The 12,344-nt window shown below is 47.5% G+C and overlaps 1 protein-coding gene across 8 annotated transcripts in view; it reads right to left on the bottom strand.

Moving 5' to 3' along the window:
- Nucleotides 1-12,344, bottom strand: part of MAPK4 (mitogen-activated protein kinase 4) — a 171,667-nt gene that overhangs the window by 15,144 nt on the left and 144,179 nt on the right. For all 8 annotated transcript variants that reach the window (XM_055102781.1, XM_034943718.4, XM_055102783.2 and 5 more), the window contains exon 3: nt 1,453-1,597. In XM_055102781.1, the coding sequence (XP_054958756.1) occupies nt 1,453-1,597 (145 nt within the window). The remainder of the gene's footprint in view (nt 1-1,452; nt 1,598-12,344) is intronic.

Genomic DNA, 12,344 nt, shown 5'->3' with positions numbered 1-12,344 from the left:
GATATGAGGCCCGGAGTTCTGTAGGGGCATGGAATCCAGGCAGAGGACAGGTGGCAAGGAGGCAGGCCCATGGGGCTCACGCTGCAGCCAGAGCGTGTGGAGACTGGCCTCACCATGATCCTCTACCAATGGTGGTTTTGAACATTTCTGGGCTTCCAGCCTCTACAAAGTTAGCCTGGGTGGAGGGGATGGATGAAAATTATTTGAGTAAGTGACAGCAGCATTTAGGGCTGAGTGTGGAAACTTGGGAAGGGCTGAGGGACATAGTGCAGAGGAAGGAGAGCTCATGGTGGGTGAGAAGCAACTGAGGGGGGATTGCCAGAGAGGGAGGAGGAGACCCAGGGAAGAGGGTTTCAAGAAGGAGGTGACAATCGTCGCTGACTACTGCTACAGAATGAGGCTGAAATGGGTTCCCTGGATTAAGAACACGGCAGTTTGGGTGGGAACAGCTTCAGACAGATGGAGGGGGCGTGAACCATGCTGCAGAGTGAGGAGAGAATGGAAGAGAGGGAGTGAAGAGAGCAAGTGCTCTTCCAAGCAAAGAGGGAGAGTGTGAGAATGAGTATGAAGTGCAATGGGAGAGCCAAGAAGGATGACTCATGCCCTGGGGAATTAGGAGAGACATCATGGAGGACAAGACATAAGCTGGGTTTTGAAGGTTCAATAGGAGTTTTCTAAGCAGAGAAGGAGGTCTTTGTGCCAAAGTGAACAAAAAATGATGATAGATTAGGAAAACAGTGGGTCACTTGGTGTGGCCGAAGGACAGGGAACAGTGGCAGGGAGGGAGGAGGAAGGGGCTAAAAATGTAGGGTGGGTGTGTTTGCAGCCATCAGTCTCAAGATGTTTGAGTAGAAGTGTGTCTAAGTCCATTCAGGCTGCCATAACAAAGTACCATAGCCTAGGTGGCATATAAACAACAAACATTTATTTCTCACAGTTATAGAGGCTAGAAAATCCAATATTAAGGAGCTGGCAGATTTGGTGTCTGGTGAGAGGCCCATACTTCATAGATGATGCCATCTCAGTGTGTCCTTACACAGTGGAAGTGGCAAACAAGCTCCCTCCAGCCTCATTTACAAGGGCACTAATCCCATTCATGAGGGCTCCATCCTCATGACCTAATCACCTTCCAAAGGCTCCACCTCCTAATAGCATCACCTTGGGGGTTAGGATTTCAACCTGTGAATGTTAGGGGAACACAAGCATTTAGGTCATAGCAAAGTAGTTACTTGATTGCAAAAACTTCTGTGCTCAAAAGGCTACTATTTTTTTTAGCCTCTCCAGTATTTTTGCCTGACATAATAAGGTGCCTCCAAATAGTGTCATAAAAGCCACAGAAGTAATTTCAGCAAAAGATGAGCATGTTTTGTGATTGTAAGTGTTTTGCACTCAGTTCCCCTTTCTATGGAACGACGCCAGATGAGAAGGAAGGTGGCATAGTTAGCAACTCACCAGCAAAGAGCATTCTCCCCGTAAGCATCTCAGCCAGGATGCAGCCGGCAGCCCACATGTCGATGGCTTTGGTGTAGTTATTGGGGGAAAGGAGCAGTCGTGGGGAACGGTACCACTTTGTTACCAACCCTTCTGACAGATAACCCTGAAAGACAAAATTTCTGGTTCCACTGATCAGTCATTTTTGGATACCCTTCCTCCCACGCCTCTTCCAGTTTCCCCTCCCATGAAATAGACCTCTTTCAGGGTCCCTTTCATTCTTGCCCCTTTCCCATTGATCTTGAAGGAGCATGAGTGAACAGAGGTCTGGTTAGAGGAGCTGGGCCTGGTTTGTGGGGTTCAAATGCTTTGGTGAGAGAATCTTAGGACATCCGAGGGTTCTCCTTTATAGAAAGGAATTCAGGTTATTAATATTTTAGAAGAAATGATTTCCCACCCCACCTTGATGTAACTCTGCCCTTGTCTAGTAAGAAAATGGAGAAACAGGAGCCCTGCTCAAGTTCATTACTGCTAGCAACAGAGTAACCATGAGACTCTGGCGTTTTCTGTATCCAGTGGATGAATCTCAGAAGTAGCCATATGCTTGAACTCAAGCTGGTTGCTTTGACACTGAAGATCAGAATTAATGCTGCCACAAAGCCAGGCACCAGGCTCTTGCTGAGAACAGATAAGACCATCTTCATAATGGATGCAGGAAAATGCTATGTGGAAGCAGTCCTGAACAACAAAGTGGACACAGCTTTCGTTGGTCCATGAGATTCTCGGAGTCTTACTGTGTCTTTCTGGGGGATAAATTTTCTAGCTGATTTTGCCCATGGCTCAGTGATTTGTGGTCTGAGATGGACTCCCTCCTTATGGTACATAGCAAGGACATATACCCATATATGATTTAGGAAAATATACCCAGGGAATTTAGAAATTGTTTTCTACATAATTCAGAAAACTGGGCCAAGAGTGACATCTGGGAAATGTCCATTTGAATTCCCTAGAACAGTCTTTCTAATGTAAGAAAAAAAATGTATAGATCCACTGGGGGTCAAGGCGAGACAGTTAGGACCAAGGAGATCCAATGGGAGATTCCAGGGATGGTCTTTTACTTCGCAGTTTAGCATCCGCACTTTCCTTTCTACTGATGCAGAAGTATCACAGTCTCAGGTTAAAGCAGATGAAAAGTTAAGAAGGCCAGGACCCAGGAGCTTTTGACCTATTAATCTGAAATCCCTTAATTTGTTCAGCAAAGATTTATTAAATGTCTAAAACCTTTGGAAAGGACAGCAGTTTCCTCCCCTCTGTGGCACATATTTCCTCCGAGTAGAGCCTCAAACTGGTAGAAGGAAGGAGGAAAAGCAGAAGACACCCTTCAGCTGGAAATCATAGAGCATCCCATACGCTGGCCTCAATACTCTCACCAAAATGAACTCCTTAAAATTTGTAGAATGTGCCCTCTTCATCTGTCCTTTGTGCATTTGACTGTGTACATTCCATGAGGGATATCCTCGTACTCATCGCGCTACCGGCTGACACGCTCAGGCCAGCTTCCTCTCAGAAGTTTCCTTGTTTTGTTGCTGTTTCTTTACTTCTCAGCATCCCCACCCCTCCAAGGACCACTAGACTGCGCGCCCCTCATGGGCAGCAGCTGTGTCTTGTTATGCAGCTACTGCACATAGCCCAGCCCCATGCCTCCTAAGAAGTGTTCAGTAAACACTGCTGAACTGTTGAATGAATGAATGAAAAAGAAACATCTCATATGGTCTGAACCTCCTCCAAAATTTAGGCACCTTCTGCAGGGACCACTGATCCTCTTCTTTTATACACTTGACTACAAGGTGGTCCAGGTTCCACTTTCCAAGGTGGGTGTGGAGTTTATATAAGTTGATAGCCACTTATGCCTTATCTTGTTCCAAAAAAGGATGGGCCAATGTCATTTTTATAAGAGTTTAATTGCTTTAAAAGTCAAGTTTATTGAAGTATAATTTACATAGGGTAAAATTCACCAGTTCTGTGAGTTTTGACAAAAGCATAGTCACGTCACCACCATCACAATCAAGATACGTAACAATTCCATCATCTCAAACAATTTATTCATGCCCTCTTTTGGTCACCCCTAGTCCCAGCCCCTAGCAACTGCTCTTTTCTGTCTCTCTAGTTTTACCTTCTGTATAAATGGAACGACAGTATGTAGCCTTTTGAGTCTGAATTCCTTCACTTAGCACAATGCATCTGAGACTCATCCATGGTGTGTGTACAGTAGGCTGTTAGGAATTTAAGTTCAATTCTAAAAGTTACAGGAACAAGCCAAATACTGTCTGTAGAAGTTCATTTTTAGGTGGGTGGGTTCTAAAAAAATAGTCTGGTTTTATTTTCAGTCAGAGGGTGAGATTGTCAGGGAAAAGACTAAAGCAAGAGTACCCAGAGGGGAGGTAGCTTCAGGGGAGTTTTCTCTGATATGTAAATGCACAGTCTTCTATGAAACAGAATGGTCTGGAATTGACATCTGCCTCTCCTCAGAGTCTAGGGTTAAAGAAAAGTGGGGACAGGGGGCTTTCTTCTGAAACACTTGCTCTGAAAGTAAAAGAAAGATGTTGACATGGGTAAGGCTGCCCTCGGGCCAGAATTACAGACCAGGTCATGACAGGAGCTAAGAAAGTTGCTTTCCAGCTCTTCCTTTTTTTTTTTTTAATGAAAAACAAGAGCCTGCTGAATTTTTAACTACTAGCTATCTTCCTATGGTTACTTGTTCTTCACACTCTTTAAAAAAACATAAAGTGGATTTTTTGTTTGTTTTTGTTTTCTTTGAGACAGGTTCTCGCATTCTGTCACCCAGGCTGACATGCAGTGGCGCAACAGTGGCTCACTACAACCTCTGCCTCCCAGGCTCACGGGATCCTCCCACCTCAGCCTCCCAAGGAGCTGGGACCACAGGCGCACACCAACACACCCAGTTAATTTTTGTATGTTTTGTAGAGATGGGGTTTCATCATGTTGCCCAAGCTAGTCTCAAACTCCTGGGCTCACGCAGTCTGCCTACCTCGGCCTTTCAAAGTGCTGGGATTACAGGCATGAGCCACTGTGCCCGACACTTAAAGGGGATTTGTTGATATGTTTCAGAAGCCACAAGGCTGAGAAGAATTTGGGAAGGTGCAGTGTCTTCTGCCAAGCTGGTGCAAGAGAAGCCCCAGGAAGGGGAGATGGGAATATATGGGAAGCTCCATTCCCAGGTCTGGGGGCAGACACAGTGGACCAGGGCCCTGCTGTCAGCTGAGCTGAGCCCTGGGTGTCCGAATGGGAGAGGCTCTGGGGCCCACAGCATGGTACTGGTGATCAGAATTCAAGAGAGGAGTTGCAGTCGAGTGGATGGGGTGAAATTCAGGATAATTTTCTACAAAAAAAAAAAAAAAAAAACAACTTTAAAGAATACCCAGAAGTCGAGACCCAATTTTATTAAAAGAGCTCATAAATCAATAAGTATATTGGCTCAAAAAAAATCTCCAAATAGCCCTCTGCCCAAGCCTGCAGGGTGAGGATAGTTTCAGCTTCTTTTGGATGTAGAGAGGAACATGTCTCTGTGATCAGACCTGGTCTCCCCAGGCAGGGCATGCCCATGCACAGGGTGGCCAAGGAGGGAGTGAGCAGGACAGCAGGCACACTTGGTGCACAAGTGGGTGCGTCTGCACGCGGCTGTTGCAGGCCAGCTGGGGCCAGCCTCTTGTGTGAGGCTTTGTGACATCACTGCTCTGAGAAGACATGAAGTGCACACTCCCACAGTTCTCTGTGACCACCACTCAGAGCACAAGAAACAAGATGGGAGTGGCCCCTTCCTAATCGTCTATTTCCTCCTGCCACCTTGTTCCCACTGGGAGGCAGATGAACATGGTTTCCTTTCTAGACCCTTTTAAGGGGCCTTGGGACTTTCGTCAGCTATTGCTCCCATCCACCCATTTTGCTGTCCCTTTAGAGTCACGCACAGCCCATGGGAGGCTTTGACTTTAAAAGCTTCAGAGGTGTTTGGGAAATAATCTAGCAGCAGCTGCCCTGTGAGGAGCATAATTAGGGGCCCCTGAAGGATAGAGAGAAGGTATAATTAAAGCTCTGAGCATTCTCTTTGCAGAGGGAGCAGGGAAGCAGCCCTCGATCCCAGCTGCCTGCCAGAGAATTCAGAACAGCCTGGATCAAAGTCACTCCAGAAGGGTGGGCACTCCGAGCTGCTCCAGCAAGCCTGTGCTGGGTGGGCACCAGTTCTGATCTGGAGCCAAGTCTCCTGTGCCTGCTCTTGCTGTGCCCCCACTGCCTGATCTCTTGCGTGTGGGAGTTGGAAGGTTGGGGGAGAAGGCTCAATCCAATAAACTTTCTACTACACCCTTTAATGATAATGTGCCTACTAATCCCTCACGGGTATGATGAATTTATTTATTTATTTATTTAGAGACGGAGTCTCACTCTGTCACCCAGGCTGGCGTGCAGTGGCGCTATCTCTGCTCACTGCAAGCTCCGCCTCCCGGGTTCACGCCATTCTCCTGCCTCAGCCTCCTGAGTAGCCGGGACTGCAGGTGCCTGCCACCACGCCCAGCTAATTTTTTTTTTGTATTTTTAGTAGAGATGGGATTTCACTGTGTTAGCCAGGATGGTCTCGATCTCCTGACCTCATGATCTGTCCACCTCGGCCTCCCAAAGTGCTGGGATTACAGGCGTGAGCCACCGCGCCTGGCCTATTTATTTATTTGAGATAGGGTCTCACTCTGTTGCCCAGGCTGGAGTGCAGTGGTGCCATCTTGGCTCTCTGCAACCTCCGCCTCCCGGATTCAAGCGATCCTCCTACCTCAGCTTCCCAAGTAGCTGAGACTACAGGCACACGCCACCACACTTGGCTAATTTTTGTATTTTTTGTAGAGACAGAGTTTTGCCACGTTGCCCAGGCTGGTTTCGAACTCCTGAGCTCAAGCAATCCTCCCACCTCAGTCTTCCAAAGTGCTGGGATTACAGTCATGAGCCACCGTGCCTGGCCTGGTATGGTGTGGTGAATTTAAATGAGATGACATTCTCCAAGAATAAAAGCCCAGTCAACTTTAGCTCTGGGGGGTGAGGACAGGGTGGGAAGGGTTGCTTTTCCTTTCATGCTGAAGCAATGTTTAGGGCTGCACCTGTTTCCAGGCTAGGATGATGAGAGTCTCTGACAGCCTCGCCTTCCCAACCAGAAGTTTCTGCAATGTGTCCTGGGAGCCTAAGGTGTCTGTCCCTGTGTGAAGGATGGGAAAACGATTAAGATCATCCCTTGTCTTCAAAGAGCATTTCACATGGTTAGAGAGATGAAATGTTAATATGGAAAAAATGTAAGGACCAGGAAGTAATCATGGCCAACATTTCTGTGGGACTTACCCTGTGCCCAGCACTGTGTTAGTATTTTACATGAATTTGATGCAGGCCCTTCGCAGACTAATAAAATGACTGGTTCAAGGTGCTGTAACTGGAAAGTGGTCAGGGGTGTCTGGCTCCTGCACTCATCACTTTCATACTGCCAGGCCTTCCCCCATCCCCATTGACATGCTTGTGAATTCACAAGCACTCCAAGAGATGTGCTTGTGAATGTGCAGACCACTCAGAGCTGCCGACTTGGGGTCCCCCAATCTCCATCTTGAATGAGCTCCCCAGGGGAGGCGAATGCCCCCTCCTAGTGCGGAAGGCGTTTCAGCATAGGTTGCAGAAGGGCCATGTGTGTCTCTGCTTTTCTAATTAGCCTGGGCAGGCCTGCGCCCCTAGTGGGGCCCTTGCAAGTCTTACTAGCAGGTGGGCACTGGTGGAGCAAGGAGGCTGCAGGCTCTGTGCTCCCTCTCCACCCCATCACGCTTCCCCCAATTCCCCGGGCAGTCTGGAGAGCAGGGGATTAATGGACTCAGGAAGGCCTCAGGAAGGCCCCTGGCACTGCACTTCCTTGGAAGAAGAAAAACTTAGGGGAAAAGTGAGGCTGTGGGAGGGAGACTGTGATTCTTTCAGGGGACTGGGTTCCCAGGAGCCCTCCCGGTGGAGGAGCAGTGGAAATCAAAGGCCTGTCGCACGAGAACCTGGCAATTTCAGTCTGGAGGACATGGAAGGGGTGGGCGTGAGAGCTGCCTGTAGACATTTGCAAGGCTGTCATGTAGAAGAGGAGCTAAGCTTGTTCTCTGAGGCTCTGGGGACAGCTGAGAGCCAATGTGTGAGACAGAAATCTAAGCAACATGATAATACCAGCTAACATTTATTGAGTTCCTCAGACTGTTTTATCCGCTTTATATGGATTAACTCATTTCATCCTCACAGCAATCCCATGAGGTAGGGACTCTCATCATAGTTATTTTACAGGGAGGAAACTGAGGCACAGAGAGTGTAAGCAGCCTGTCCATACTCACACAGGCTATAAGTGGCACAGCTGGAATTCAACCCCAGGCTGTGCAGATGTAGCTCCTTTGACCTGAATAGAGGGCTCCACTGCCTCGCACATAAGAGAGACTTCTAAGGCTGCCAGGGCTTTCTGTGGGGGCCTGGGCTGTCTAGACAAGCAGAGGGTCCAAGCACAGAACAGACAGTCTCGTGGAGAGATGTGCCAAAACCGTCTTCCTGGTGGAGACCCTAAAGCTTGGCTTCTCAAACTTTGGGGCGCTCTCAGATCCCTTGAGGACCTCGACTGGTTAAGCGCAGATTCCATTTCTCAGTCTAAACAAGGTGATGCTGATGTTGCAGTTCAGATGACCACACTTGGACCAGCAAGTTCCTAGATGGTCTTTATGATACTGGCCTGCCCTAAGAAATTATGATTTGCTTTACTTACAGGCCAGGCAGATTTCTCAAACCGAGCAGCAGACTGACCTATAATAGGGGTTAATTCTTTGAGTTACAGACACTCATCAAAAGATCATTTAGAAGAACAACATCCTCCCAGAGGTCCCGCTGAAGCAGACATATACAGCCTCTCTTCTGTAGTCATCTCCCTCTGAAGGCATAATTCTTATTTGTGCCAATGTACATATGAGGCACGTGAGAAACCTTTTTTAAAAAGGAATAATACCACAGCCAAATAGCAAACTCATTCCATTAAACTCATTTCCAGGAAAGCATGCAGCAGGGACTCTCTCAAATTGAGGGAGGGAACACATCACAAAGCCTGGCTCACATCGCAATCACTGGGAAATCATCTGGCACGTTCTATTACGCAGCTAAAGTAAACATGGGTGAAGAAACAGTTCGGCGAAATCAGCTGCACTGAATTTTCATAAACTTCTAAGATGGCCCAAATGCTGATCTGCTGATCCCCTTTCAGGGCTGCCCCTTCCCCACTCCACCCTCTGGGGGATCCTGGACAGATCCTGAAATTCACCATCTCTTCCCAGGTTTCCATGGAAATCAACCAAAAGCTCATATAAATTCCCATAGGCCTGCAGGCCCTTGTTGGACACTCCAGGCCCTGTGTCGTCACTTTCTTTTACTTTAAAAAAATTATAATAAAATTGCCATAAAAAATTTAATTGTGATAAAATACACATACCATAAAGTTCACCATTTTAACTGTTAAGCATACGGTTCAGTGGCATTAAGTATATTCACAATGCTGTACAACCATCGCCACCATCCATCTCCAGAACTTTTTTTTTTTTTTTTTTTGAGACAGAGGCTCACTCTGTCACCAGGCTGGAGTGCAGTGGCGTGATCATGACTCACTGCAGTCTCCCAGTAAGACTTGCAAGCACAAGCGATCCTCGGGCTTTAACCCCCCAGAGTGACTGGGACTACAGGTGCGGGCCACCATGCCTTGCTAATTTTTGTATTTTTTGTAGAGATGGGGTTTTGCCATTTTGCCGAGGCTGCTCTTGAACTCCTGAGCTCAAGTGATCCACCTGCCTCCTCAGCCTCCCAAAGTGCTGGGATTACAGGCATGAGCCACTGTACCCGGCCAAGAACTCTTTTCATCTTGCAAAACTGAAAGTCTGTCCCCCTTAAACAATGACTCCCCATTGTTCTTGCCCCCTGCCTCTGGCAACCACCATGCTCCTTTCTATCTGTATGGGTTTGATGGCTCTAGGGACCTCACAGAAGCAGAATCATACAGGCTTTGTCCTTTTGCATCTGGCTTATTTCATTTAGCGTAATGTACTTCTCCTTACTTTTAAACAGCAGGAAAGTGGGAGCAATGGAGTTGGGCTTCTTTTTAAAAAGCACTTCGGTGAAATGTGGTTGTCTTCTAATTCAGCTAGAGCTCACCGTCTGATAAGAGCTTTGGACATTATCCTCATGGGGTCCAAATCAAGAACTCTGAATCCTATTACAGTTCAAAGACAGGATAACATGTTCTGTTTGTTCAGTGATGTACCAGGACTGGCAGCTCCATTACCACCATCCTCACCAGGACCAGTGGCTGGGCTGGGTAGAGAGGTGGGTGGAGGGATGATTTGGTTGGGCTGCTTCTGCCTCAGTTTCCTTATCTGATTTTGCTGCTGGAGGGGCTACAAGTTCTCCTCTGTGGGGCATTAGCATCCTGGGGTGCTGCATGACAATGGACAGCAATCTTTAAGTGAGAAGCTCTGCTAGGCCAAAGTGATTAATTTTTAATAGGCCAGTCCTTGTGCAAATGGCTTCTTTTAGTAAGATGCATTAACTGTCAAGCCACAAATAGACATCTGTCACGCTGGCTTTCAAGGGGAAATCTGGTGGCACTCTAGAGCACGGGCTCTCAGACCTGCTACAGGCTGGAAGCACCTAGGGAACTTAAAAAAAAAAAAAACTGACGTTCAGGCCTCCTGCTGTGCCAATCACATCAGAATCTGTGGGGGCGGAGGCGGGGGGGGGTGGGACCCAGGCATCAGTGATTTTTTTACAGCTCCCCAGGTGACTCCAAGGTGTAGCTGTATTTGAGAACCAGCATCTCTAGAGGTCTTGACTTCACCTGCTTTGGAAAGGTAAGTAGTATTTTCATGGTTCCTGGATGAGTACAGGTTTCTATTTCTACCTCCCCTCAGGATAAGATAAATCCTTGAGTAGCCACAGAGGTTTTCCCCAGATGGCTGAACCACAGGAAGTAAAAATTTACTGAAAAATCACTGATCATAATAATAGCTATCGTTTATTGAGAAATTATGATGTGCCAGGCACTGTGCCAAGTACTGCTTTATTAATAGTGCATTTAATTATCAAAATGACCCTGTGAAACAGGTAGAGAGATGGGGCTAACTTGAGCAAGATCAAATTAACTAATAATTGGCAGAGATGAGATCTGATCCCAGCAGTGAGCAAAACAAAGTCCCTGTAATCATGAGGTGCACACTTTGGATGGAAAGACAGCTGAACAAACAAATGTATGATATGTCTAGTGGAGATAAGTGCAAGGAATGGAAATAAAGCAGGGTGAGGAGATAGAGAGTGATGGGGTGGGTGGTCTGGAAAGGCCTCTCATATAAGGGGACATTCGAGCAGAGACCAGAGTGAGTCAAGGGGCGAGCCACGTGGCCATGTGGTAGAAGACATGAGACATTGGTCTCTGAGCCCCAGGCCTCCCCTTTCTGTCCCTGACCTCTTCCCCCGAGGAGGGTGGAAACTTTCTCCGCTCTCCTAGCAAACTTTTCTCTCAGCTCCCTTATTAACATCCAGGTACATAACTGAGAGCACATTAGAGAGGGGAGGGAATATTTGTTGACATCCACTCTGTACAAGGGATTTTGCCAGCGGTAGCTCAGCTCACCTCCTGAGAACCCTGTTGAAGGTGTTTATTTTTCATTTTACATTTGGGGATATTACTGCAGGACCCTCCTCTCTGACTTAGCTGGCAAGGCTTTGTGTTCACACAGCCTCCTGGACCCCTTCATCTAACTTCATTAACTCTATAGCAGGGGAGGCAGCGAGGGCTCCTGAAGGCAAGAGCCAGTTGTTTTCCCTCTGTCTGCCGTGCATCTCTGTACAAGATAGGCGCTCACTTACAATCGGGTGAATGAATGGAGTAAAAACGTTGAGCTAAAGGAATGATTGATATGCCCATGAAATTCAGGAACTGACCACCAGTCAGGAGAAAATTAGCTCGAAGTTTCATTGCCATGTAGAAATCTCAGGACAAAGGTAGTGCCTGTGCTCAAGCCTAGCCCTCTGCCGTGTGGGGTATGGGTCCGGTTTTCTATTGAACATGCTATTCATGCTACCGTGTGGAAGCCGGACCCCTCAGGCTGCTAATCTTGCGTGGGGCCAACCTGGAGGTCAGACTCAGAGCTTTATTTCACCTCTCTACACCTCCACCCTCAAAAAGAAAGAAAGAAAATGTGAGTCCAAAAGCACTTTTGAGGAGTGGGTAATAATAACAGCCACCTGCCAGGTGCTGACCATGTGCTTGGGGTGCTCCTCACCCTCTGTTTCCTTCCATTTGGTCATCATGATGCTCTCCCAGGATGGCTGCTGTCATTGTCCCTGCTCCACAGAAGAGGATGCAGAGGCAGGGAGGGTAACGACACAACATAGTCCAACATCACAGAGTCCTCCATTAGGCCTCCAGGCCCCAAAGTTCCCTCCGATTCCAGCCTCTTCACAGCTGCTCCCACCCCACAGGACTGGAACTCTCCCCAGTTTGACTTGCAGAGAACGCTCAGAAGAACAAAAGGAACTTCCCTGACTTCTCCCTTCTCAGAAGGCTCTGGAATGTGACCCACAATGCTTGTGATGCAATCAGTAGACTAAGAGAAATAAGAGAGAGACACACATCATTGTCTTGCTTTTTTTTTGGAGACAGGGTCTCACTTTGTCACCCAGGCTAAAGTGCAGTGGCTTGACCTTCTGGGTTCAAGTGATCCTCCTGCCTCCCAAGTAGTTGGGACTACAGGCATGCACCACCACGCCTGGCTAATTTTTGTATTTTCTGTAGAGACAGGGTTTCACCATATTGGCCAGTT

Source organism: Pan paniscus, chromosome 17 (genome assembly GCF_029289425.2).
Source record: "Pan paniscus chromosome 17, NHGRI_mPanPan1-v2.0_pri, whole genome shotgun sequence".
NCBI classification, from domain to species: domain Eukaryota; kingdom Metazoa; phylum Chordata; class Mammalia; order Primates; family Hominidae; genus Pan; species Pan paniscus.
Note: the sequence above shows the minus strand (reverse complement) of the source record. Positions and strands in the feature narration are given on the sequence as shown.